Raw genomic sequence first — 27,075 nt, 5'->3', positions numbered from 1 at the left:
CTTGAGGGTCCTGTAATAACCTTTCCTAGAGTAATTGCTTTGCAGAGGATGTTTATACTCAAGACCTATCTCTATAACCTTTTGTTATGAGGCCCAGATCTCTTCATGCTCCAAAGGACAGGGACAAAATCCAACCTGGTTGGAAAGAGCCTAGCCTCTAAAAGATTTGCAAAATTTTACTAATTTGTATCATTGGGAAGGAGCAGTATCTGTGAGAATGGGTTGTAAATAGGTCAGGCCAGGAAGGATAGAATGTAACACTAAATCAGATAAAATGTATTTATTTCTTTTCTTTCTTTTCTTTATTTATTTTTTAGTAGGCTCCACCTTCAGTGTGGAGCCCAAGGCAGGGCTTGAACTCATGACCTTGAGATCAAGACCAGAGCTGAGATCAAGAGTCTGATGCTTAACCAACTGAGCCACCCAGGTGCCCCAGATAAAATTTATTGATCTGGGTGTGTTCTCAAGAAATTTTGAATCTAAGGTATTAACTCAGATTTGGTTGACTGAAACTTGGACTCAGTGGTGGCCTATATGTAATAAGGTTGAGGTGCTAGAACTTTCCTGGCATAATGAGGAAGGAATCTGAAGGCTTAGAAAGATAGGAATATTGGACTGGATTTATTATGTGCAAGCTGCACACACCCCCCCCCCCCCCCGCCCACTGCGTCCTTTAAGACTGTGCAGAAGATACACTTTTCATGAAGGCACTGAGAAATAAATTGCTGGGAGGAGACTTGTATCCTTGAAAATCTCTGTTCTCTGTAGGCTGTTTATGATGGTGGGAGCTCCTGACTTGAGGTCCAGTGGCACCCCACAGGAGTTGAGGTGGACATATGCTCCGTAATGGGCAGTGGAGGATAAAGCAGAGAATGTTTTGGCTTACAAGGATTTTTGGCAGTGGCTAATGCATTATAGTGTCTCTAGGAATAAAATAGATGGGCAGCCTACTAAATGCTACATGAACTACATAGAAGGAAAAACTCCATGTCTGGAGCCAGAAACCTGACTTGAGTCATCACAATGGAGAGTTACTACCTTTCACACAGTTTACAGATATAAGCCAATCCATAGACTTGGAGCGTCTGATTAAAGGGGAGGTGAGGTCCCCTAGACGAAGGACCCTGTATCCTTCAGTGCTGCCACAAGGACATACTATCAGTCATCCTCCAGATCTTTCTCAAAGGCTGTTGTGTCTCAGAAGCAAACATGCTCTTCTGTGCTCTGCTTGGTAATACTGGGGATGGGACTTTGCAAACCATTTTTCTCTTGTCCTTTGCTCCCTATTAGAATCTGCCAGTAGAGGATGCTAGAAAGAGACTGGAAGGCTGGAGGAGGAAGAAGGGACTTCCTCTTAACAGTTTGCTTCCTTTTCCTGGTCTGCATTCCTGCAGCACTGGCCTTTGCCCTGGCAGTTGGCCTGAGTAGCAGCAGTTTATTTTAGCTGACAACTTTTCCTCAGACCTAGAACGAGCCTTATCGCACTCCTTCAGAGATATCAGCACCAGCTGGCCAGCTCTCCTACCACAAAAGTCTGCATGCCAGCTCTGGGGGATCCCTTATCCAAGCTTCTAAATTGTAATAATCCCCACTCTTCTCTTTGTTTCCCCACCCTAGGAGTGAGTAACTGCTTCCTGCTAGGATACCTCAGTGTCCCCTTCTTGCATTTTCAGTCTTTGGTACTTGATTAACAGTTCTTTATATTAGTATTAAATTCTTTATGTTTAAATAACAGATGTGGCTTCTGTCTACTGCCGACCCTGCCTGATACACTGACCTTGACTATTTCTCATCTCACTTGTTTTTTTTTTTTTTTAAAGATTTTATTTATTTATTTGACAGAGATAGAGAGAGAGAGCACAAGTAGGCAGAGAGGCAGGCAGAGGTAGAGGGAGAAGCAACTCTCCGCTGAGCAGGGAGCCCGACGTGGGGCTCGATCCCAGGACCCTGAGATCATGACCTGAGCCGAAGGCAGCCGTTTAACTGACTGAGCCACCCAGGTGCCCCCTCATCTCACTTGTTGAAGGCAGTAGGTTGTGTTTGTGATGACGCTGGTGATGAGGTACAGATTCCTCCTTAGGAAAAGATGACTTTAGTTTGTATTTGCTTAGAGCACACAATACTTGACACTTGCATTGGCAAGAATTTTTTAGAAGAATCTAGAAGAAAACATAAAACTGTTAGAAATGACATCTCAGACCTTCATAGGGCCTTAAGGTCACTTATTTTAGCCCTCATTTTACAAGTAAAGGCACAGAATTTTAGAGACTGAGTCATTTTCCCAAAGTCATAGCATTAGCACAGCAGTTCCCTCAGAGACTATCCTCCCCTACCAAGGGTTTCCCCATGAATGGTTTTTATATCCTGATCCAGTGTCAGTATCCAGCTAGCTGGGTGAGACCACCTTTGGGAGATCACCCTGGAGAGAAGGCCCCCCCAAATTAACAACTGCCTGTCTGCTTTCTGATTGGCTTGAGAACTCAAGGCTGAAGGGGTAATAAAACTTGTACTGCTGAGCCTGAAATTTTAGCTTCAAAGTAGCCTTTATTTATGAGGAGCTCCATGAGACTCCAGACACAAGGAAAGGAGGTCCAGTCTACCAATTCAGCCTCTGATTAGAAGCTTCGGAAGTGTGTGCAGAGTAAGACATTATATAGGCAATAAGAAAAATGCGGTCAGAATTGGAGGTCCACAGATTATTGCTGTGCTAGAAGTTTAAACATTATGAACAAGTATAATAAACAATTTAGAAATGGGAAAAACCAGAATTACAGAAAAATCCAGGAGGAATAAGTATAAAATTGTATCAGGAAAGGAAAGAGAATAGAAAATTCTCTTTATGGAAAAAAGGGGAACTAAGTTTATATAAAAGAAAGTAATGAATGTTTAGAAACATTTATTTAGTTGGTATTCTATTACTAACAGTTGCCGACATGACTTTGATTAGATGATAAAGATAAAGATGAAATTTGATTGAAAAGAAAATTTGTCAGTTTTCTCTTTTACTGTTTTATTTTATTATTCCTTGTAATGTCATATCAGCCATGGTCTCATACACAGGGCATCAATGTCTTTATTCTAGTTTTTGATTAAAAATGTGGAAAAGACCAGATGTTAGGATGGTGGCCAGAGGCACGTCACTGGGTCTGTTTACCAGGATTTTACAGAACCATTTGTCAGCACCAATTACGGATTACTGTTTGACCAGTCTCCAATTTTTAACCTTATTCCAGGTTATCTCTGCATATAGGCTTTTGAGTAATATGTTAAAGATAGAAATATTGGTCCACATCAAACAGGTTAAAACTGTGGCAGTTGTGGATTTTTGTGCAAAAATGAGCAAGTTCATGCTGGGTCAGGTATGTGAAAAGGTTTAGGATTATACTAGGCTGAAAGTTCAACGTGAGTCATCTGTGTGTCAGCTGCCCCAAAACCGGCTTACGTGATCTCAGACTACATTAAACATAATGCTTCAGACAAGAGGTGTGTTCAGACTGCAACATCACTCTATTACACAGTGAATTATACCTTCCCTCCCCCAACCCTTGTTTCTCCCAAAGCATAAGGATATCGGGGTAACAGGGCTGGTGAAGTCAGATATGGACGCAGAGCCTTGATTCAGCATTGGCTGCTCTAGTCATGCCTGGCTAAGTCCTTTAAGAGGACAGGAATGCAAAAATGCCCGAGATCATAATTCAGAAACGTGGCACTGTCAGGACATAATTCAGATAAGCCAGTAATGAAAAGCCAAAGAGCAAGAGCATTAACCTTAAAGGAAAAGGTTAATACCTGTGTTAAAATTAAGAACTCTGTTCATGAAAAGATACCATTATGAATGTGAAAGGCAAGACGTAGGACGGGTGAAGATATATCCAACAAAGGGCTCATATTCAGGACATGTAAAGAATTTCTATAAATAAGAATAATCAGTCATCTGAGAAATAGAAATTAAAACCATAACGCAGTGCACCACATACCTACCAGGTGGCTAATAAGGTTTTGGCAAGGATTTGGCGCAAGGGGAACATGGGAGTATAAATTGATACTACCCCGTAGAACATTTGTTAGCATTACCCACTGAAGTTGAAGAAGCACAGACCTTATGGCCGAGAAATACCATGCTCAGCATGTGTGGACCTAACAAAAATGCAGAGGTATATGCATGTGCACCAAGTGCTTTATATGAAAATGTTTGTATAGGCATTATTCATTATGGCCAAAATGTGAGGACAAGTTAAATGTCCGTTAAGAGTAGAACGTGTAAGCAAGTTACAGCACATTTATTGTACAATAAAATGCTATACAGCCACAAAAATGTGCTAAGTATAGCTGCATGGATGAATCTGCAAGCATAAAGCTGTAAAACAGGAAATAAAAGTATACACAGCATCCTTCCACTTATATAACAATTCAGAAACAAGTACACTAAATTACAGTAATTGAAGTCAAGATAGTGGACAGGGAAGGCGACACAAGAGACTTTCTGAGAATATTGTTTGGGTTCTTAACCCGAATACCAATTACTTTCTAATTCATTGAACTATGTTTTGTGTACTTTTCTGTATGTTATCCTTCATGGTAAAAAGGTTATATAGCATAAAAAGGCCAAGGGTTTAGAATGATCCATAATACCAATTTTAAAAGATGTATTTGACTCAAATCAAGGACGTGAGGCTATTTGAAAATGCAGACCCAAGAGTAAGCATGAGGCAGAGAAATAAAAAAATCTAGGGAGATGAGTTTCTTTTAATAATAGGTGTGTTTTGGCAGCTCTTGATATGATGCTGGGCCAAGCAGCCTTGGATAAGCATGTTTAAAAAGAAGCAAAACTTTATATCTCAAATTATTTGTTCCATTCTGAGGTGTATTCAAAACCACAGAACAGATATGGCATATCTTCCTACAACACTGATTTTATATAAGGATTTGGAGAAATAATACTTTTTATATTAAAACCAGATATATCATGGAATAAATAAAGAAAAAATATTTCTTGAAAATTTATTTATTGAAGTATAGTTGACACACAATAAATAAAGCATATTGTAAAGGAATTCCGTGCTCACAACAGGCTGCTTCCAGATATTTCTTCAAAGCCCTGCTTTTTGGGTTTCTGGCTCCTACACCTTTAAAGATTCTTTAATTGAAATTTTTAGGTACAACATGATAAAGTATCTGAAATATAATGCTTGAACCTACAGTAGAACTGAACACAATGAGCTCTGATTCCAGTGTTTACTGCTGGTAATGTGGGTGTAAGGAGCCAGGCGGTGGGGGTAAAGAAAGAAAAAGGGGTAGGGGATGGTAGGGAGAATTAAAATGATGAAGGGGCCAGGAAATAGAATGAGTATGTATAGCACAGAATGGTGTTTTCTCGCTTTGTTTTTTTCACTCCACGGGATGAAGGAAAGAAGAAGAAGGTGTTATCTTATGGCTCTCGTGGGAAGATTGTATCATGTGTCCCACCATTTCACATTCCTGACCTAACCGCTAAAAGGCACTGGGGCAATGTTGGGCAGTGGATACAGAAGCTGCGGGGTAACTGATTCTGAGGCTCAAAACGGAGAAATTACTGGATTTGTTCTTTCTCTCTAGCTCTTCTGCCACCCCCTATGTCTACTCCATGATCAGCATTATCATTGCTAGCACCTATGTAGTGCCAAGCCCTGTTCCCACCCGGAAACCTGTTACACAGAGGTTGAGCAATTGCTTGAGGACACGTAGCTATTAAGTGTCTTGTTCCTGATTTTAGGAGGAAAGCAGTTTTTCCTAAAGTATGATGTTGGCTCTACATATTTATTGCTGTCCTTTACCAGGTTAAGTTCCTTTACATTCCTAGTTGGCTGACAGTTTTTATCAGGACTAGACATTGGATTTTCGCAAGTAGTTTTTCTGCATGTATTGAGATGATCATACGGTTTTTCTTTTTCAGTCTGTTAATATGGTGAATTACATTAAATTTTTAATGTTATGCTAAGCCATCACTAGGTCATGATGTATTAGCCTTTTAATATATTGTTGGATTTCATCTGTTAATTTTGTTAAGTTTTGCATCTATGTTCCTGAGTGATAGGCATCTGTAGTTTTCTTGTACGTCTCTGCCCCTTCTCTGCAAACTGCATGAAGTTGTCCTTCAGCTCACTGATGTTTTGAGGTATTTTTGTCCAGCCTTTTTTTCCCTTTCTGTGTTTCATATTGGATCCTTTCTGTTGATAAGTCTTCAAATATACTAATCTTTTGTTCTGTAATGTTAAGTCAGCTATTAATCTCATCCAGTGTATTTTTCATCTCAAATGTATTTTTTCATCTTCAGAAATGGATTTGGGTCTTTTTAAATATCTTCCATGTCTCCATATAGTATGCTCAATCTTTACTTACCTTTTTGAAAATATGGAGTAGTTATAACAATTATTTCGATGTTCTTGTCTACTAGTTCTAGGATCCATGTCATTTCTAGGGTCCATTTCTTTTGATTAGTTTCTCTCCTCATAATGAGTCATATTTTCTTCTTTGCATGGCTGTTAATTTTTTATTGGATGCTAAACACTGTGAATTTTACTTTAGGGTGCTGGATATTTTTGTATTCATATATATATTTTCTTGAGCTTTGTTTTGGGATACAGTTAACTTACTTGGAAACAGTTTGATCTGTTAGAGGCTTGCTTTTTGGCTTTCTTAAGCAGAACCAGAACAGCCTTATCTAACTGTTCCATAAAATTAAATTCATCTAGAGTGTAACTTTATTCCATGTGTTACTTTTATTGGCCTTCTCTTTGTATTAGATTTATTCATGTGTTTTGAAATTTGGGTTTGCAACTTAAATTTTAGTAAAAGTTTTCTTCCCTACCCTTTGTCATCACCCTTGCTGTTTAACCATTTTACAATTGTCTCCAACCCAATTCCTAGATGCTCCCCAGTCAAGGACCAGGTCTTACAATGACAGTTCTGTTCCATATTGATATTGGCCTAACCCAGTTCCTGGATTCAAATTATGAAACTCGCTCTGGCTCTTGTTTTGAGTGGACAACCTATAAGGTCCTTTTACTATGGGAAGGCTTCCTTGCCACTGCCTGCTGACAGACTCAGGACCCATCAAACCATGGCATCAGCCTTACTCATTACTTTATATTTCTTTCCCTTTTCAGAACCATAACGATTTGTCTTTGAACCCACTATGTCTCTTTTTTTTTTTTACAACGTTTTATTATTAAAATTTTCAAACATACAGAAAACTTGAAAAAATTATACAATGAACATATTATGCCCATCACTTAGGTTCTACAATCAGTATTTTGCTATAGAGTCTTTATTACGTATTTGTCCGTCTTATTTCTTGATCACTTCAAAGTAAGTTGTTACTCTTCCCATAGACACTAAAGCATTACATATTATTAACTGGAGCTCAACATTTGGGTTTTTTTGTTTTGTTTTATTTTTTGGAGGGGAGGGAGAGGAAAAGGGGGGCGGGGCAGAGGGAGAGGGAGAGAGAGCCTGATGTGGAGCTCAATCTCACGACCCTGAGATCATAACTTGAGCCGAAACCAAGAGTTGGATGCTTAACCGACTGAGCCACCTAGGTGTCCGTCAACATTTGTTTTTGTTTATAGTTCCTTTTTTTTATTTTGAAGTAATATTTACACACAATGAAATATACAAGTCTTCAGTGTTATCAAACACATCATCTATACTCAAACCTCTTCTCAAGATGTACAATATTACCATCACCAGAGAAAGTTTTCTCATGCTCTTTCCTGGTCAGTCCATACCCCTCCACCCCACAGAAGCAACCATTGCCCTGTTTTTTATTTCTACTATGGATTAGTTTTGCCTGCTTTCGAATTTTATATTACAGAATCATATAGCGTTGTACTCCTTTGTGTAAGACTTCTTTTGCTCAGCATGTTGTTTTTGAGATTTATCCATGTGGCTGTAGCAATAATTTATTCCTTTTCATTGCTGAATACTACTATTCCTTTGTTTCAACACACCACAGTTTGTTTGTTCATTTCAGTGTGGTCTTTTTTGATTTCTCTGTTTATTTTTTATCCATCACTACTAAGTGTCTGGAGAGAAGAGAGTGCATCAGAGTATGAATGCCATCTTAACCTAAAGTCCCCTCATTTAACTAATGTGTATTCATTTTAAGTTACTTTTCTTAATTGAGTGAACTTAGCTGCTTTCTAATTTGATAAGGAATTGAGTTTGGTCCCTTTCATTTTCCTTCTAATCTGTTCAATGTGCATTTTCACAGTTTTACATGAAATTTAAAAGTAGAAAATATGTTATATAAATGAAGTGCTGTAGGGGCGCCTGGGTGGCTCAGTCGGTTAAGCGACTGCCTTCGGCTCAGGTCATGATCCTGGAGTCCCGGGATCGAGTCCCGCATCGGGCTCCTTGCTCAGCGAGGAGTCTGCTTCTCCCTCTGACCCTCCCCCCTCATGCTCTCTCTCTCTCTCATTCTCTCTCTCTCAAATAAATAAAAAAATTAAAAAAAAAAAAAATGAAGTTCTGTATTTGGTGTTTAAAAGTTATCCTGTTCCAGCCCTGGGTGTATCATGGAACACTACATCAAAAACTAATGATGTAATGTACGGTGACTAACATAATAAAATAAAATTAATTTTTAAAAAAGTTCTCCTGTTCCATAAATAATATCAAATAGTCTACATATTAAATATGAATTTGTTTTTTATATCAATTTAAAAATTGAATAATTCTCATATTTTTCTGTTATATTAAGTACAATTTCTGTAATGACTGCACTTCTTTGTTATCAGCAATAATATTAACAATAGAACTCTTTATTTTCAGGAGTATGTCAATTCAGCCAGCTGAACGATATATTGCAATTGTATAGGGCCTCTAATCTCTCAACTCTAGATTAATTCCGTAATATAATGTAAACTGAATAAATTGATCTCTTGTTGTGGTGCATATGTTAAAAGGAATAACTAATGAAGCACAACATACTTCACATAAAGTTTCAGTATTTGATAGAATTATGTATTATTTTATTTTTATTTTTCTTCAGGTTTGGTTGGGATGTTCCAGTAATTTTGAGAAATTCAGAAGAAACCCAGTTCAACACAAGAGTTTTCAAAAAGCAAATGAGACAAGTCAAGAATCCTTTTGGCTTAGAGATCACTAATCCATCTTCAGCTTCAATTACAAGTTGGTGGCTATTTTCCAAAGATCATTTTCTTTCTGTGCCCTTTTCTTAGCATTTTTCTTTCTATATGCTTTCTCTTCATTAGAATTAACAAGTATTTATTGAGCACCTATTTTATTCTGGGAGCTGTACTATGTAGTACTTTGTACTACAGATATAAAGACTAATAATTCACCAAACTTGCTCCTCAGGAATTTATCAACTAACAAACAGAGGCATTCGTGTGAGAAGAATAAAGTATCTTAACTGTTAATAAGAGAAGTTTGCGGGACGCCTGGGTGGCTCAGTCGGTTAAGCAGCTGCCTTCGGCCCAGGTCATGATCCCAGGGTCCTGGGATCGAGTCCCACATTGGGCTCCTTGCTCAGCAGGGAACCTACTTCTCCCTCTCTCTCCCTCTGCTTGTGCTCTCTCTGTCAAATAAATAAAAAATCTTAAAAAAAAAAATAAAATAAAAAAATAAGAAGTTTGTTAGGACACTGCCATTTTCATGGGTCTTAAGTGCAGTGAGAAATGTATGGATTGTATAGCATAAACAGTTACTGGAAGGTTGCTAACCTTCTCAAGAACAAGTGTTTTTAATCTGAAATTATGGTATTTTGGGTATAAGTTATTTTGGTATAAGATGTTATTTTGGCAGATGGTAATAATAGATAATAGTTGTTTGTTTCTGCACTTACTTGGAAAAATAAATTGTCTGCAAGACTATCTAGGAACCACTGGAGTGAAAGAAAGAGGGAGGGAGGAAAGAAGGACGGGAAGAAAGAAAGAGAGAAAGAAAGAAATGGTTTAAGTTTGCTGAGGTGGGGAGGCATATTCAGGAAAAGCTTCATTGAAGAATGTGCTGAGTCTATCCTATTTATTTATTTATTTTTGAGTAGAGTCTTGAAAGATAAATAGGTGTTTATCTCATGGGCTTGGGAGATATTCTAGGTAGAGGGAGAAGCATGAACAAAGCACTGATATAGAAACAGAATAATGCAGTAGAGAAACAATAGTGATTTGTTGTGGATAAAACACAGGTAAGAGAGAAGAGTGGGAGAAGGTTCTTTGCAGGGGCTCTCCACAGACAGATCCTCTTACCAGGATAAAGAATACGGGAGGAGCAGCAGGTTTTGGAAGAAAGGTAATGACTTCAGTTTTGAACTTCTGGACTTTGGAGTGGGCAGTTCTAGGTACAGCTCCATGGCTTTACAAAGATTTCTGGGCTGAGACCCTATCACCTTTTACATGTGCTCAGATTCCTGGGATCTTAAAAACAATCCCAAACGTTCTCAACTTTTTATCTTATTGTAACTACTGCCCTCTTTCTCTTCCCTTCACAGCCATGCTTCTCAAAAGCAGGTTGCATTTGCCTTCTTCCCTTAGCCTGCTCTACTTTCACTCCTCAGATCAGTGCAGTCTGATTTTTGCCTATATCCCTCTACTGAAATGGTTTTCCCTCAGGTCACTGATCATCACTTCTGCCCCAACCCTGACCCCCAGCAGTCATAAAATCCAGTGCACACTTTGTAGGCCTGAGTTAACATTATCTCTGCAGAGTTTAACAGAGTTGACCAATCCTTCCTTCTTGATACCCTGCTCCCTAGGCTTCTGTGACCCTTCTTGTATAGTCATCTTCCTGTCTCTAACTTCCAGAATCACATGTCAAAAATCAGTGTACTGGGGTACCTGGGTGGCTCAGTTGGTTAAATGTTCGACTCTTGATTTTGGCTCAGGTCATCATCTCAGAGTTTTGAGATCGAGCCCTTGAGTTGGGTTCTGTGCTCAGCATGGAGTCTGCTAGAGGTTCTTTCTTTCTCTCTTCCCCTCTGCCCCTCCTCCTGTTGACGTGCGCTCTATAAATAAACAAGTAAATAAGTAAATAAATAAAATCTTTTAAAAAAAATCAGTGTACTTAGTCAATAGGGATTATCAACCTTAAGTAAATACTAATTCATAATGAAGAAGTACAAAGTTTCTTATTCTTCCTTAGCTGTAAATGCTATACTATCACCCTATGAATTGAAGAGAACTAAGGACCGCTTTTTTTCCCCTCTAATGGTAGATAAGGGGTTCATTCTGACATTTTTCACTTGGGAAGACCAAATTTCAAGATATGACAGAGAAAATTAACCTGTTTAGAAAACATGCCTAATTAAAATGTACAGAACAATGGTAGTTTAGTGACCTCTGACCTCTGTGGTCAGGTCTTGGACCTTCTGCCATGTCACATTGGGGTCTTGAGTAGGACTGCCAATACAAAAAGCCGCCAATACAAAAGTGTCCTTCCTGCTACATAGTTCCACAAGCCGGGAAATGCTGAAAAACTGAAAAATTGTGAGCAAACACAGGATACTTGTGAGCTAGAAAGTGTGAGGAAATCCACCAGTCTTCCTTTCAGGCAGAAATAGTATCAAAAATTGCCCCCCTTGCATCCCTGTAAATGTTCTAAGCAAATGAAAATATATCCAGTAAATAGAAGACCTCTCAGCTGCCAAGCAACTTTCATGCAGCATTACCAAAGTACACAAAAAATTTTTTTAAATGTGTGGATTTATAGCATGCTTATTGAAGTATTTTAATTTTTAAAATACAAGTGCTGGGCGTCTGGGTAGCTCAGTCGGTTAGGCATCTACCTTCGGCTCAGGTCATGATCTCGGGGTCCTGGAATCAAGCCCCAAGTTGGGCTCCCTGCTCAGTGGGGAGTCTGCTTTTCCCTCTTCCTCTGCCCTCCCCCCCATACTTTCTCTCTCTCTCTCTCTCTCAAATAAATAAAATCTTTAAAAAAATAAAATAAATACCAGTGCCTATCATTCATTATCTTCTTTGGGTAAATAAGGAGAAGGATTTTGGTAGGAATTATATTTGGCAGAATAAAATTCATTTGTTTAAACTGTGGAACAGTGGATATCATTAAAGATGTCTAACCAGGACATTTAAATAATATTCTAAGCACTAATTGTGACATTTTGAAAGGTTATCTCATTTGATGTGTAGATAGTTTAAAAATCCAGGTCTTTTTTCACCACTGTACCCAAGGTGCCTGGCATGTAGGGAGGGAAGGGAAATATCTAAAGACCTGATTTACTTGAAAATGAGCAAGAGAATCAGTTTTAATCTTAGTCATTTAGTTCTCTTTACTATGGGTGGCTTGTTGGGATTTCTTTTGTTGTTATGTGGTGATACCAGATTTGGATTTATGATGTTTCCATGTCCCCAGTGTAAAAGGCTCTAATGAATTGAAAGGAGGTACTCAGGATGTGCTAGTTGAGTTTAATTCAGCTGATTCAGAAATTCTCCAGTCCCTTTGTAACAGCTTCCTTATATTTTGGCTTATTCATCCTGGTGAGACCTAACAAAGGTAAAAGGGTTAGACAAAATGACACACATAGCATTTTCAGGGGAATTTGTGAACCTCTATTCTCTACAACGTAAAATTTTCATCTTCCAATATTCTAGATTTATTATCCTCATGCATGATCACCTTGTACATTAGTTCTTCTTTCTCAGGGATTCTCCTCAAGAAAGTTTGTGGCTGGGGCGCCTGGGTGGCTCAGTTGGTTAAGCGACTGCCTTCGGCTCAGATCATGATCCTGGAGTCCTGGGATCGAGTCCCACATCGGGCTCCCTGCTCAGCAGGGAGTCTGCTTCTCCCTCTGACCCTCCCCCCTCTCATGCTCTCTCTCTCTATCTCATTCTCTCTCTCAAATAAATAAATAAAATCTTAAAAAAAAAAAAGTTTGTGGCTTGTCAGCCCCATTGTGTCTCCTTCTTTTAATGGCTCAACTCATTGACTGTAATCCTTATTTTTTGCAATTTTTTTCAAGGCTGTCTCTTATGGGGGGCATTTGGCTGTTACAGCAAAGCACGTAAGGGCAGGTTGAGGGAAATCACCCCCATGCTGCTTCAGTTAGCTTCTATTCTGACTTTTCTGGTTTAAGGCTGTGTTCCAAGTCTGCTATTGCTCTCAATCTGAGATGGCATTGTGTTTGCACTGAATTTTAGAAGACTGAGAAAATGTAAGAATGAGAACTGTCTGCAGAAGAAGTAGGAAGATCCAAAGGGAGAACAGTTTTGCCTGGGGGATTTGTACTGTCATCAGTGTAAATCAACACATTCTCTTCTCAGTCTGTGGCATGGACAAGTGTAGGAGAGATTGTGGAGAGTAGAATTTATTGATTGTATTCTCCCTTCTCATTAACTTATAATATTAATTTCAGAGACATACTCTGTTGAAGTCTGATTAGTATCCAGTTGTCAGTAGTCTTTGACATGCTCCCCACTTCAGTCACGTATATGCAGTCTGTAAACAAACCTTTCATGCAGCTCTGAATCTCTGGAACTCTGATGTGTTTTACAAAGCAAATAAACTGGGTAGTTTTACATGTTTTAGGGCTTATCCTTCCATGGTTCTTTTTTAGTGTAAACAAGCACATAGATATGGATATCCTCTCCTGTGAGATAAACAGGAGTATGCTGTATACTTGCCTCCATCTTGCGTTTTTCATTTGTATATATTCTGAAGATCATTTCAAAGTAGTATGCGCAGGTATTTTGCCATGCCTCAGTTCTTTTTTAAGAGCTCCATAATACTTCATTATGGAATATTCCATATTTTATTCATTTAATCCCCTATCGTTGGACATTTGGATGGATTCCAGCATTTTGATATAACTAGAGCTCCATACATAACATCTTTTCACATTTACACATTTCTGCCAAGAATATTAAGAAATCGTTTTCTGGGTTCCTTTTTTTCTTTTTCCACTTTCTTTTATATTTCTCCCTTTCGTATCTATGTCAGCTTTTTTCCTTACCTCATGTTGTATGGTTCATAGAGAAAAGGATGTATGATTTTTAATATAGATATTAACTTTAAATATATAAACATTGTTATGTAACATAATATAAATAGTATATATGAACATGACATTGATACATGTTTTAATATATAATGTATAAATTAATATAACAATTGTATATTAAATGTATATAAATATATATTTAAATTTGTATTGACGGAGTGGTTTTCTTTGGCTATTTAATAGCTAACTGAAAAATAATAGCTTATTAAATTTCCCATTCTTGAATAATACCTGATGATTGGAATCATATAAAACTTTGAAATCAAATTCTGTTCCAATTACCTATGCAATGTTCCTGCCGATTAAAAGTTTTGCTTAACTATGATTGGAAATTATCCTATGTCGCTGCTATTACGCAGACTCCAAATCTGAAACTCTATGCACATACTACTAATTACGGGGAAGAAAAGTAAGAAACTGAATTTTTGGTATCCTGTAGAGCATCTGCTTGTGTTTGTGTATATCCTTCCAACACATACTCTTGATCACCTTTTTATTTTATTTTTGTAAAGGGATGATTTATATATTTTTTAAAAGATTTATTTATTTATTTTACAGAGAGAGTGAGTGCGGTGGGCAGTGGCAGAGGGAGAGGGAGAGAATCTCAAGCAGACTGCCCACTGAGTGCAGAGCCCGATTCAGGGCTCCATCCCACAACCCTGAGAGCATGACCTGAGCTGAAATCAAGAGTCAGACACCCAACTGATTGAGCCACCCAACCACCCCATTGATCACCTTTTTAAAACTACATAATGTATCCATCAGAATTCCTATTAGCAAGTTAACAGAAATGACTCCAGTCAAAGGATACTGGGTAACTTACAGAATTGCCAATAAAGGTTTGGAGACCCAGAATCAGAGACCAAGGCTGTTCGCCAGGAACAATGACCCAGACCATGTACTTTTGGTCTTGCAAGTCCACCACTGCCACTGAGCACAGAGGCTACAGTTTCCACTGCCAACAGTCTAAGACCCTAGATATTGCTGCCCTTGAACTTAATATTGCTACAACTGCTATGAGCAAGGGGAAAAATCGTATGGATGCTAGTAGTATGTCCAAAGTGAGTGTTTAATAAATAGGTAAAACAATATAATTTGTATGTCCACTTACAATTTATTTTTCCACTTAATCAGGTTTACTCAAATTATAATATGTTTTATTATGCTGAAAGCAAATAAATGAATGAGGGCATTGCTTTTAAGCCCTTCACGTTTTGGAATCCCTGCTCTTTCCTTAGGATGTTTTGCACATTATGTGGGACATTAACTGTGTGACAGGAGTATATATTAATGCTGTCAATGTGTATATTAATATTAGTAAGGCTTGATTTCTTTTTCATATTTTTTCTACTCCAGTGATCATCTTGTGGACCCCATTAGTTATATGTATCCACTTTCAGAGACAGTCCTGCTCTGTTTCTTACAGTTACAAGGTTGCGTATATCCACTTTTGGAGACAGCTCTACTATTTCTTGTAGTTAGGATTATATAAGCTATTAGAGCAGTAGGTTATCAATAGTGAACTATATTTCAGTTTTTAAACTCTATGTGGGAGAAGTCTCGAAATCACACACAAAAAACTAACTTGATAATTTCCAAGTGTAAATGTATAAATAATAAGAGTTTACTGATAGTGCTTCGAAATTGTGTAGATGTTGAGGGTTTTCTATCACTTGTTTAGGGACCAGTTCCTTCATTTACAGGCACGTGCCCTTTAATGAGTTCCTTTAACTGGCATCAGCCGGGCCAGCCTCCAAAAGGAAGCTTTTGTTATTCACTGTGTATAATTGTATGAGAAATTACATTAGGTAATTTTCTTCTCTTTGTCTTCTTTTCTCCTTTGTTTTCTACAGCTGGCATAACTTTGACAACAGACTGCCTTGAAGATAGCCTCCTGACATGCTACTGGGGGTGCAGTGTTCAAAAATTATATGAAGCTCTGCAGAAGCACTTTCATTGCTTCCGAATAAGCACTCCCCAAGCCCTGGAAGATGCTCTGTACAGTGAATACCTCTATCAAGAACAGTATTTGTATCCTTTTATCTGATATACCCCTTAACCAATGAAAATTTTAGACTTTAGACTTTTTTATGGATAAAATAAAGTACTTGCTCCATTATTATTGATCACCTTTGGTATTACTGTATTTTGGGTTATAGTGGCAATTTACCTTTACATATTCAAAAAGTATTAAAAAGGACAGCAAAGAAGAAATATATTGCCAGTTACCAAGAGATACTAAAATTGAAGACTTTGGTACAGTGCCCAGATCTCGCTATCCATTGGTAGCACTGTTGACCCTAGCTGATGAGGATGACCGAGACATTTATGATATTGTAAGTAACTTTAAAATTCTGGAAGCATTCCTTTAAGTGATTTGGATGATGGGTCATAATTATTTGGTGAATAGGAGAAGTTTTATTTTAATTTCTGAGGATCTACATTTGGCCCAGACACATTTTTCTTGGAGAAGGAATACCTGGGAAGTACACCTGTATGATGATCATACATGTAACAGCTCCTTCAGAGGATGACTTTTTTTCCATATGAGTTACAAGAATATGATATTATTTAGAAAACAAAAGGTATATTATAGTTGAATTAAGTTAATTTTATCATTCTATATTCTGTCATATTTGCTAGATAGAAAGAGTCTTGGGAAGCTTGTTTATTCTTAGCATTTTTAACACTGAATGAATAAGCATTGTAATCATCTGAAGTGCTCCATTTTAGGACCATATTCCCTCTTTTCTTTACATGCTTGCAAGTCACCTTGTTTCCATCATAGCCCCTGCTGCACCTACATCTTCTATGTATTTGATCCCTGTATTTTCAGTAATTGTAGTGGTCTCTTTTTCTCATTATGTGCTCATTATTTCTTTAGTCTGGTAGTTTGTCCCTATTAGTAAGATAAAAGCATCTTGGGGATCTAAGAGGACCTGAGCCCTGACAAAGCTCTGAGTATGATAGAAGCATATACATGAAATAAACTTTCGGTGAAACTGTTTCATGGTAAGAATGCCCTTATGCCCAATTTACTGCTTTTCTGAAGTGCATGATATTGATATGTTTATTATTAATGATATGGCAACATTTTTATGATACTTTGTAATATATACAGTACATTGGCTAACATTAACTTGTTTATTCCTTCCAACAACCTTGTGTGTTAGGGCAAATACTCTTTTTATAAAGCCTGAAATGGGAGTCTAAAGAAAACTCCCAGTCATTCAGGAAGAGATGGAACCAGTAAGCCTCTGTAGTCTGTGCCAGTACCTTAAAAAAAATTTTTTTAAAGGAATATCTCCTCGAAACAAGTGTACATTTTCATGCATTTGGAAAGTTCAGACCCTTATTGAGAAATCTAGACCCTGCTCATACACAGTTTGAGGTTTTAATCTTACCAAATTGAAGTTCCATTGAACTGAAGTCAATTTGTTTTTTCCAAATAAGTCATACTAAAAACAGTATGCTTCCAGCACCTAACACAGTGCTTAGAACACTATAGGTGCTCAATAAACATGATAAGTGAAAAACAAAACGAAACAAAAAAACAACAACCCAGTCATACCAAGCAATGTTCCTGAGCCTCATAGAGCTTGACAGCAAGTCAGTTACTTGTGCATGAGAAGCGCATATGAGAGATCTTCTGGTTTCTTCCCCCTCCTCCCCTCTTCCCCCTCACCCTGTTCAGTTGAAGATAAGTAAGAACTGTTAGGTTGGTGTTTCATATTTCCAGCCTCTGTTCTTTACCCTGCCTACCCCAGCAAGGTAACCCTTCTGTCACCACCGTGTCACCCGTGTCTTCCAAGCTCCCTTCCTTCCTTCCTCTCATTCAAAACAGAAAGGCTCAGATCTGTCACCTTCCTCCCAGCCTCCCCTTTTGGCTTCTTTCCCCCTCACTGATGGTGATCTCTATCTATTTAAGGAACTCAGAGTCTTCTTTGTTTTCTAACTTTCTTCCTCAGTCTGAACTGAGGTGTGTGTGTGTGTGTGTGTGTGTGTTAAAATATATATAACATAAAATTTACCATTTTAACCACTTTCCAGTGTATAAGTCAATGGCATTATAAACAGGGAAAGATTTGCTCTCAGCTCCCAGATCCAACTGGAACAAAGATGATAGGGCCCAGCTGTACTTGTGGGAGATGCATTCCCACAGGGGACCTGGGATGGCCAGCCCTCAGGGGTTTAATAGGCATTTTCTCTTTTCCTTTTAACGTCTCCTGCTCTGGGTCTTTTCTTCTCATCAGCAGGCTCCCTCTCTTTTTTCCTGTTAATCTTGCTTCTCCATCTCTTATCACTCAGATTGGGGCTAATATTGGAACTAAAGCATACTTGTTAGCATAGTTTGTATTAATGTTCCCTGTTCTTAATTTTAAAAGCAAACCAAGCATTTGGTTTTTCAATATTTTATCTGGGGGTCAGAGTCTAAATCTAAAGAAAAAAAATTAAACTCTACCATTCCTGTTGTAACAGTAAAAATTACACTTTGATAGTGTAGTCAGTTTGTCATTTTAGGTAGAAGCAGAGATTGTTAATTGCAGTATTTTGACTTCGACGTTTGTTTTCATTTTTACTCAATTATATTTTCTCTGTTACTTAAATAATACATGTTTGTGGCAGGAAATAGAATTAGAAAATCTAGATAAGCCAAAAGGAAAAAAGCATAATCATCTATATTCTGTCTTCCAAAGTAACCACTGTGAATATTTGTATCTTTGCAGACCTTTATATATGTAATTTTTAAACAAAAACAGGATTAAATTATATGTACTATTTTTGACCTGTTTTCATTTAGTATATTTTGAGGATCTTTTCCATATCAAATATATATGTACAGCTACATGTATATTTAAAACTAGCATGATAGTAGCTTCCAAAGCTTTTAATATTAAATCGAATGGCAGGATTTTCACGTGAGGTGATAATATTACTGTCTTATACCAGTCCTGTCATTTTGGTTCAGTATTACAAGTTCCGAAGCCATTGCCAAATTATTAAATCTTTATAAAGCTGTAAAGAATATTATATGTTTACAACCATAGTAGGATTCTTTCTTTAAACTTTTCATTTGGACATAATTTTAGAAACTTGCAAAAATAGAAAACCAAAAGAACACCCCTCTACCTTTTCCTCAGACTCCTATTGTTATTTGCTGACATTTGCACCATTGGCACTATTTTATGCCCATATATGTTTGCGTATGTATTTTTTTTAATGAATCAAGAATAAGTTGTATGGGGACGCCTGGGTGGCTCAGTCGGTTAAGCGTCTGCCTTCAGCTCAGGTCATGATCCTGGGTCCTGGGATCGAGTTCCGCATCAGGCTCCCTGCTCCGCGGGGAGCCTGCTTCTCCCTCTGCCTCTGCCTCTCTCTCTCTCTATCTCTCATGAATAAATAAATAAAATCTTTAAAAAAAAAAAAAAAAGAATAAGTTGTATGCATGATTCTTTACCCCTAAATACCATAGTGTGTATTTCTTTTTTATTATATTTTTAAAATATATTTATATATAAATATATTTTTATATTAAAAATATATTTTTTATAATATTTCTAATAATAGGAATGTTCTCTGATATAAACACAATATAGTCATCAACTTTATAAATCTAACATCGATAAAATATTTTATCCAATCTATGACCTATATTCCAATATGTCAGTGGATTTAGCAGCCTTTACAGCATGTTTCCCCCTCCAGTACAGGTTCTAGTCTAGAGTCAGATAGTCTGTTTGTCATGTATCTTTAGCATCCTTTAATCTAGAACATTTTCACAGCCTGGGTTTGTCTTTTACGATATTAGCATTTTTTAAGAATACAGTCACATACACCCTTTTCGTAAAATAGGACCCTTCCCATTTTGTTTGCCCGATGTTTCTTCATGATCAGGTTGGACTTGTGCATTTTCAGCCAGTCTACCGCACAGGTGATGACACGTGCTTTTCAGGACTTTTCACCTTTGGAGGCACATGAGGTTCTTTCCCCTTAGTGGTGATGTTAAGTTTGATCTCTCAGCAAGGTGGTATCTCATTTTCCTCTGTTCTGTTTTTCCCCCTCCCTTGCAAATAATAAGCAGTTGGCGGGGGGGGATACTTTTTTTTTTTAATGTTTTTTTATTTATTTACTTGAGAGAGAGAGAGAGACAGAGATAGCTAGAGAGAGAAACGAACTGGGAGGAGAGGGAGAGGCAGGCTCCCCGGCTGAGCAGGGAGCCCAATGTGGGGCTCGATCCCAGGACCCGGGGATCATGACCTGAGCCGAAGGCAGACGCTTAACCGACTGAGCCAGCCAGGCGCCCTGTGGGGGGGACACTTTTAAGACCACGCAAAATCCCAGTCTTTATGAAAATTTGCCCCCCTGGATTTAATAGCCATTGGTAATTCTTAACAGATTTTATTTTTACCATGTTGGTTGCAAAATGATTATTTTCCAATTCCAGCCCTTCAGCCAGTCTTCAGTATTCTACTATAAGCAATAGACCTCCCATTTATTTCTTTGTTTATTATCCATATGGCCTCACGAATTCCATTTTCCCCCCAGTGATTTATAATTCATTACTGAATTTAATTATTTTGGTGCCCAACTGCCCTCTCCTTATTTTCTGCCCCAGAGTTTATAGTCAAATTTTGTGTTCATAAATTACTTGGATTAGTTCTCCTAAAAGTCAGAAAAACGCATAAAGAGGAAGTATATTCAGATGTTGCTCTCATCTCCTCCCACAACGCCTTTTTTTTTTTTTAACAGTTTTAAGTAATCTCCACACCCAACATGAGGGTCAGACTCACAACCCTGAGATCAAGAGTTGCATGCTCCACCCTGGCCAGGTGCCCCCCATTCTTATACACCCCAATTCTTGTAGATAACCAAGTTTATTGTTTTCTGGTTTATCCTTCCAACGTCTTATTGTAATGATGAGAAGATAGAGATGTATATATTTCTTATTTTCTCTTCTTTCTTACTCAAAAGGTATCATACTTTATATACTATACATGTTCCTGTTTTTTTCACTTCATAATATCTCTGGAAATCACTCCAGATCAGTTCATAGAGCTCTTCCTCACATTGTTTTTCAATGACTGTGTAGCATTCGATGGTATGTAGGATGTATAGGTACCATAGTTATTTAGTCAGTCTCCTGTGGCTGGACATTCAGGTAATTTCCAGTATTCTGCAGTAACAAATAATTTTGCACTGAATAACCTATGCATATGTATTTTCATATTGGTGAGGTTGTATGGTTGCAGGGTAAAGGTATGTCATTTTGATACCTATTATCAAATTCCCCTCCATTGGGGTTATAGCCTTGGAGTTGTACCCTTTTTTCTTTTTTATACATTTCCACCAGCAATATATGAAAGTGACCATTTCTCCATAGACTATACTGATAAACGTTTGAAAGCTATTAGTCCAATAGTGCGAAGTGATATCTCAATGAAGTTTTAATTTGTATTTATTATCTTGTGAGTGAAATTGAACATCTATTAACATGGCTAAGGACCATGTTTATAATTTTGTGTGAATTGTCTGTTCATATCTTTTGCCCATTTTTTAATAGGATTTTTGGTTACTTTTTTTCAATATTGAAAAGTTTTTCATAAATTAGGGATATTGTGAATATTTTATTCCAGTTCATCACATGTCTTTTGACTTTCAAATGGGGCTTTTTGTCATACAAGCTTTAAATTTTTATACAGTCAAATGCATCTGCCTCCGGGTTTGAGTCATAGTTAGAAAGTCTTTCCCAGGGCGCCTGGGTGGCTCAGTTGGTTAAGTGACTGCCTTCAGCTCAGGTCATGATCCTGGAGTCCCGGGATCGAGTCCCGCATCGGGCTCCCTGCTCAGCAGGGAGTCTGCTTCTCCCTCTGACCCTCCCCCTCTCATGCTCTCTCTCTATCTCATTCTCTCTCTCAAATAAATAAAATCTTTAAAAAAAAAAAAAAAGAAAGAAAGTCTTTCCCTATGCCGAGAATAAAAAGGAATTCACATGTTTTCTTCTAGTGCTTGCATGGTTTTATTTTTTATAATTAAGTTTCTTATGCTTTTGGAGTTTATTCTTATGTATGGTTTGAGGAAGGCATCTAATTTTATATTTTTCCAAATAGCTATCCAGTTGTCCCAATACTTTTTATTAAAAAGTCTGCCCAGTGATTTCAGATGGCACCTTTGTCATATTTGTATAGACAGTTGGGTCTGTTTCTGGACTGTTTGTTCTGTTCTAGCCACCTGTCTGTTCATGTGCCTGTACTACTTTAATTTTAGAGACTTTGTACTATGTCTGAATATCTGACTGGGCTTGATCCTCCCCACAGCTTTTTTCCAGTATTTTCCTAGCTATTCTTACGTGTTATTTTTCCACATGAGAATTTTAGAGTCAACTCATATAACTCTATGAAAAAACTCATTGGTATTTTTGTTGTGATCACATTAAATTTGTAACTTTGCATATAATTAAAAGTAACTCTGGCAAAAATATGTTCCGTAACTGGTTCCTCTTTAGTGACGATGATTTAAATCAATTATTGTAAGTTTTCTGATTTATCAACCTTTTATTTTTCTTTTATTTCACATACCTGTGAAATAATGTAAGGAGGTTAATTACTGACTGGTATTCAATTTTTATTTTAGATTTCCATGGTGTCAGTAATTCATATTCCTGATAAGACTTATAAACTTTCCTGTAGAATATTGTATCAATATTTACTCCTGGCTCAAGGTCAATTTCATGATCTTAAGGTAAGTACCCTGTTGTCTTATTTCTGATCCTTTTATTTGCAGAGTTTCAAAGAATGACCATCTATAAAGAGATAATATTTTTCAGTTAGTTATCGCAGAAGGTAGCTATTATTTGCTATTGGGTTTGTTCGCTCACAAATTTTTAGCAGCTTTTATGACTCCCAGATTTAAAGAGTAATTGTCGGGGCGCCTGGGTGGCTTAGTCACTTGGGCGTCTGACTCTTGATTTCGGCTCAGGTCATGATCTTGGGTCTTGGGATCGGGCCCGCATCAGTCTCCACACTCAGCACAGAGTCTGCTTCCCTCCCCCCCTCTCTCCCTCTCCCTCTCTCTCAAATAAATAAATAAAATCTTAAAAAAAAAAAAAGAGTAATTGTCATTTTTGATTATCCTTAACTTTTTCTTTTTGATTTTCAGCAACTTTTCATGTCTGCAAATAATAATTCCACTCCCTCCAACAATTCCTCTCCAGAAGAACAAAGCAGAGAGCGCAGTCTGCTGGAAAAGGCCGGGCTGTCCGAGAGTGAAGCGGAGCCTCCGGAGGAGAACAGCAAGGACTGTGTGGTTTGCCAGAACGGAACTGTGAACTGGGTGCTCCTGCCCTGTCGACACGCATGCTTGTGTGACGGCTGTGTTCGGTATTTCCAGCAGTGCCCCATGTGCAGGCAGTTTGTTCAGGAATCCTTTACCCTTTGCAGTCAAAAGGAGCAAGAGAAAGACAAACTGAGAGCTCTCTGAGAGTGTTGTTATGACTGAAGAGTATGCTTTCCATTGAAGATGTAGAAATTTGTATCCTTGGAATTAATCATAACATGGAATCTACTGTGTTGACCATCGATGAAAATTCTATTTTAACTTCACGTTTGTATGGTACATGGATGATGAAAATGAATTCCTTCCTGTTCGGTATGATAAATACTGGAATACCATCTGTGTTAATACATAAAAATGCATTCAACTCTTGAGAAGAATGTAAATGTTTGGCCTTTTATCAGCTAGAGGATTTCATATGATGTTGATTAGGAAAATTCTGAAAAGCAACCCATCTAAAATCTGAGGTGGTAAAAGTCAAGATCTCTGGATGTTTTGCCTTTGACATCATCTGGAGAGCAATTGGGAAAAAACTGAATTCTTCCTAAAGTAATTATATGTTCCCCAGTTTACAAAGGAGTTGGAAAGGGCTTCTAACTCTAAATCTTTTCCTAAAATAACAGTTTTTATAAATATCCATCTAATTTTCCTTATAGTCACATAAACACAAGTCTTAATTTTAATATTTTAATATAGTGTCTTAAATCATAAATGCAAGATACAATTCTTATCTGTTCTCAGTGTATCATAGGTTAAAATGATACTCATCTATAGGAAGCAGATATATAAAACTTGGATAATAAAATTTCTTGGATAATTAAAATTATTGTCAAATATGACTAGGTTAGCAGGATGTGACCTATCAGGGAAGAACTGTGAGACTCGTAATGCCTTACCTTAGATTTCCTCCTGCATAGCAAATCCATCTAAAACCGGAGAGGTTTTGGAGCCAGAAAAGCTGTTAAGAGAAGCAAATAACTATTTTTTTCTACTGTATTTTTATTCCAAATAAACCCATATCCTCCAGAATAGTATCCTGATAGGCAAAAAGCCCCATCCCCCATGCTTTCCAAGATGACAAAGAAGAAAAAGGTAAATCAGAGCTTTCTGTGTCTTCAAGGGAAATTACCTCCCACTCACCAAGAAATTAGATCATGGCAAATAAACTGAACTTCAGGGAAATTTTCAAGACTTCTTTGTCCTGTTTGTATTAAGAATATTGCCTTATCTTTGTATCAGTGTTTTTACATAGTATCATTTCATTCTAATCAAATATAATGCTCTGAAAAAGCCATTACCTATTCTCCATTTTATAAACCAAATCAAACTTTCATCTCTGCTCTGTAGCTGTGTATTAAATACCTTCTAGGGGCCAGATACCTTTTGGCAGTCTGGGCTACAAAGAATCAGGCAAGGCTTCTGACGGTCGAAGTATCTGTCCCTCAAAGGAGCACTGACAGCATTTTATTTACTTACTTATTTATTTATTTTTAAAAGATTTTATTTATTTATTTATTTGAGAGAGAGAGAGAGAGAGAAACAGCATGAGAGGAGAGAGGGTCAGAGGGAGAAGCAGGCTCCCCACTGAGCCTGGAGCCCGATGTGGGACTCGATCCCAGGACTCCAGGACCATGACCTGAGCTGAAGGCAGTTGCTTAACCAACTGAGCCACCCAGGCGCCCTCAATGACAGCATTTTAGAAACACGTCCCCCACTGGAAGCAGGGGCAGGCGAAAGCTACAGCCTCTGCAGCAGGTAGCTACCAACAGCTCATCTGGGAAACTCACCCTGTGGTGTCAACTGGGGGACCCTTAAAGATCACTTTGTCCATCTCAGCCACCCTGCTTCTCTTTACAGATCTGTTTGTACTGAAACTGTCAGAGACATATGCTTTCTCCTTGGCGATAGATTTCCACCTGCCATTCTTTTTTTTTTTTTTTTTTTAAGATTTTATTTATTTATTTGAGACAGAGAGAATGAGAGAGAGCACATGAGAGGGGGGAGGGGCAGAGGGAGAAGCAGGCTCCTCGCTGAGCAGGGAGCCCGATGCGGGACTCGATCCAGGGACTCCAGGATCATGACCTGAGCCGAAGGCAGTTGCTTAACCAACTGAGCCACCCAGGCGCCCCTACCATTTAACTATTTTTTTAAGTGTACAGTTCAGTGACATCAAGTACGTTCACATTGTTGTGTGACCATCATCAGTAACCATCTTCAGAATGTTTTTATCACTCTAAACTGAAACTCTATACCCATTAAACACTGACTCCCCATTCTCCCTCTTTTTGGCCCCTGGTAACCACCATTTTACTTTCTGTCTCTATGAATTTGACTATTCTAGATATTTCATATACCTGGAATCACACAATATTAATCCTTTTGGGTCTGACTTATCTCACTGGGTATAATATCTTCAAGGTTCATCTGTGCTATGGCAGGAGTCAGAATTTCCTTCATTTTTAAGGCTAATATTCTATGGTATGTATAGACCACATTGTGTTTATCTATTCGCCCATCATTTTTTGTAACTTTTAAAGATGATTTGCCCTTAGCTTCTCTTGCTGTGATTAAAGTAATTGATCTTCCTGCCCTTGGCGGTAATAAATATGAGGAATTTGGTAGGTAATCAAGTAAAAACAAGCACACTGACTCCTACAGGCTTATGTCAGAATTTTCCAGTAGCAGTGAACAAGTAACATGTTGTGAGAACATCTACAAAAGCATTTTATTTGAATGGGTTATTAGAGAAAATATTTGGTTGATATAGATTAGTTGCTACTTTCCAAAAATCCCACCCAGGGCTACAATAAGTAGACCTGACAGGTGATTGGCCACCTTCTCCTTCAGTGACCTTTTCTTCCCAACTTAGTGCCAAAAGGGCTCTTAATGTCCAAAACAGTTCTAGAGGAGGAACCTAAAAACTCAAGGACTCAACACGAGTCACTGACTTATCTCCCATGGGGCTGTTGTATTTTTTAAGCCTTCCCAATTTTGTGGGGTGAAGAGCCTTGTCTTGGCTTGAGGGCATTTGAAGCATCAACATAGATAGTCTGGGTTTAGGAAGGGTAGGAGGTGATTTCAGCCCCTGTTCTGCCTAAGACAGGCCCTATCACTGGATAATTCCCTAACTCCATTTCCCAGATTTCGAACATGCTTCCCTATATTATATTCCTCCTGAATCTTCATCCTTGTCATCATGACCTCTAGTTCCTGGGTCCCTGAGTTTATTCTAATAATTCATTAACTTGCTCCTAGGTTCCCTACTCAACTACTTCAAATGTGTTTTTTTTCTTTTCAAGTTTTTATTTAGATTCTAGTCAGTTGACATATAGTGTAATATTGATTTCAGGAGTAGAATTTAGTGATTTGTTACTTACATATAACACCCAGCGCTCATCATAACAAGTGCCCTTCTTAATACCCATCACCCATCTATCCAAGCTCCCTCCACCCTCCTTCCACCAACCCTCAGTTCTCTATTGTTAAGAGTCTCTTATGGTTTGCTTCCTTCTCTCTCTCTTTTTTTCCCTTCCCATATGCTCATCTGTTTTGCTTCTTGAAGTCCACATATGAGTGAAATCATATGGTATTTGTCTTTCTCTGACTGACTTATTTCTCTCAGCATAATACACTAGCTCCCTCTACATCGTTGCAAATGGCAAGATTCCATTCTTTTTGATGGCTGAGTAATATTCCACTGTATATATATGCCACATCAGTTGATGGACATT

At 37.9% G+C, this 27,075-nt stretch overlaps 1 protein-coding gene across 2 annotated transcripts in view; it reads left to right on the top strand.

Annotated features, from left to right (window-relative positions):
• CGRRF1 (cell growth regulator with ring finger domain 1) overlaps positions 1-24,636 on the top strand; it is a 28,550-nt gene extending 3,914 nt beyond the window's left edge. Inside the window, exons 2-6 of one of the 2 annotated variants that reach the window (XM_034992421.1) lie at positions 9,032-9,171; positions 15,868-16,045; positions 16,218-16,350; positions 22,646-22,753; positions 23,171-24,636. In XM_034992421.1, the coding sequence (XP_034848312.1) occupies positions 9,032-9,171; positions 15,868-16,045; positions 16,218-16,350; positions 22,646-22,753; positions 23,171-23,491 (880 nt within the window). In that variant the 3' untranslated portion in view covers positions 23,492-24,636. Of the gene's footprint in view, positions 1-9,031; positions 9,172-15,867; positions 16,046-16,202; positions 16,351-22,645; positions 22,754-23,170 lie in introns of both variants that reach the window. The other variant, XM_034992420.1, reaches the window with a different exon arrangement.
• The last annotated feature ends 2,439 nt before the right edge of the window (positions 24,637-27,075 follow it).

This window comes from Mirounga leonina, unplaced genomic scaffold, assembly GCF_011800145.1.
Source record: "Mirounga leonina isolate KUSES-001 unplaced genomic scaffold, KU_Mleo_1.0 Mir_82, whole genome shotgun sequence".
Lineage (NCBI taxonomy): Eukaryota > Metazoa > Chordata > Mammalia > Carnivora > Phocidae > Mirounga > Mirounga leonina.
The sequence above is the reverse complement of the archived record's forward strand: the minus strand, read 5'-3'. Positions and strand labels throughout refer to the sequence as shown.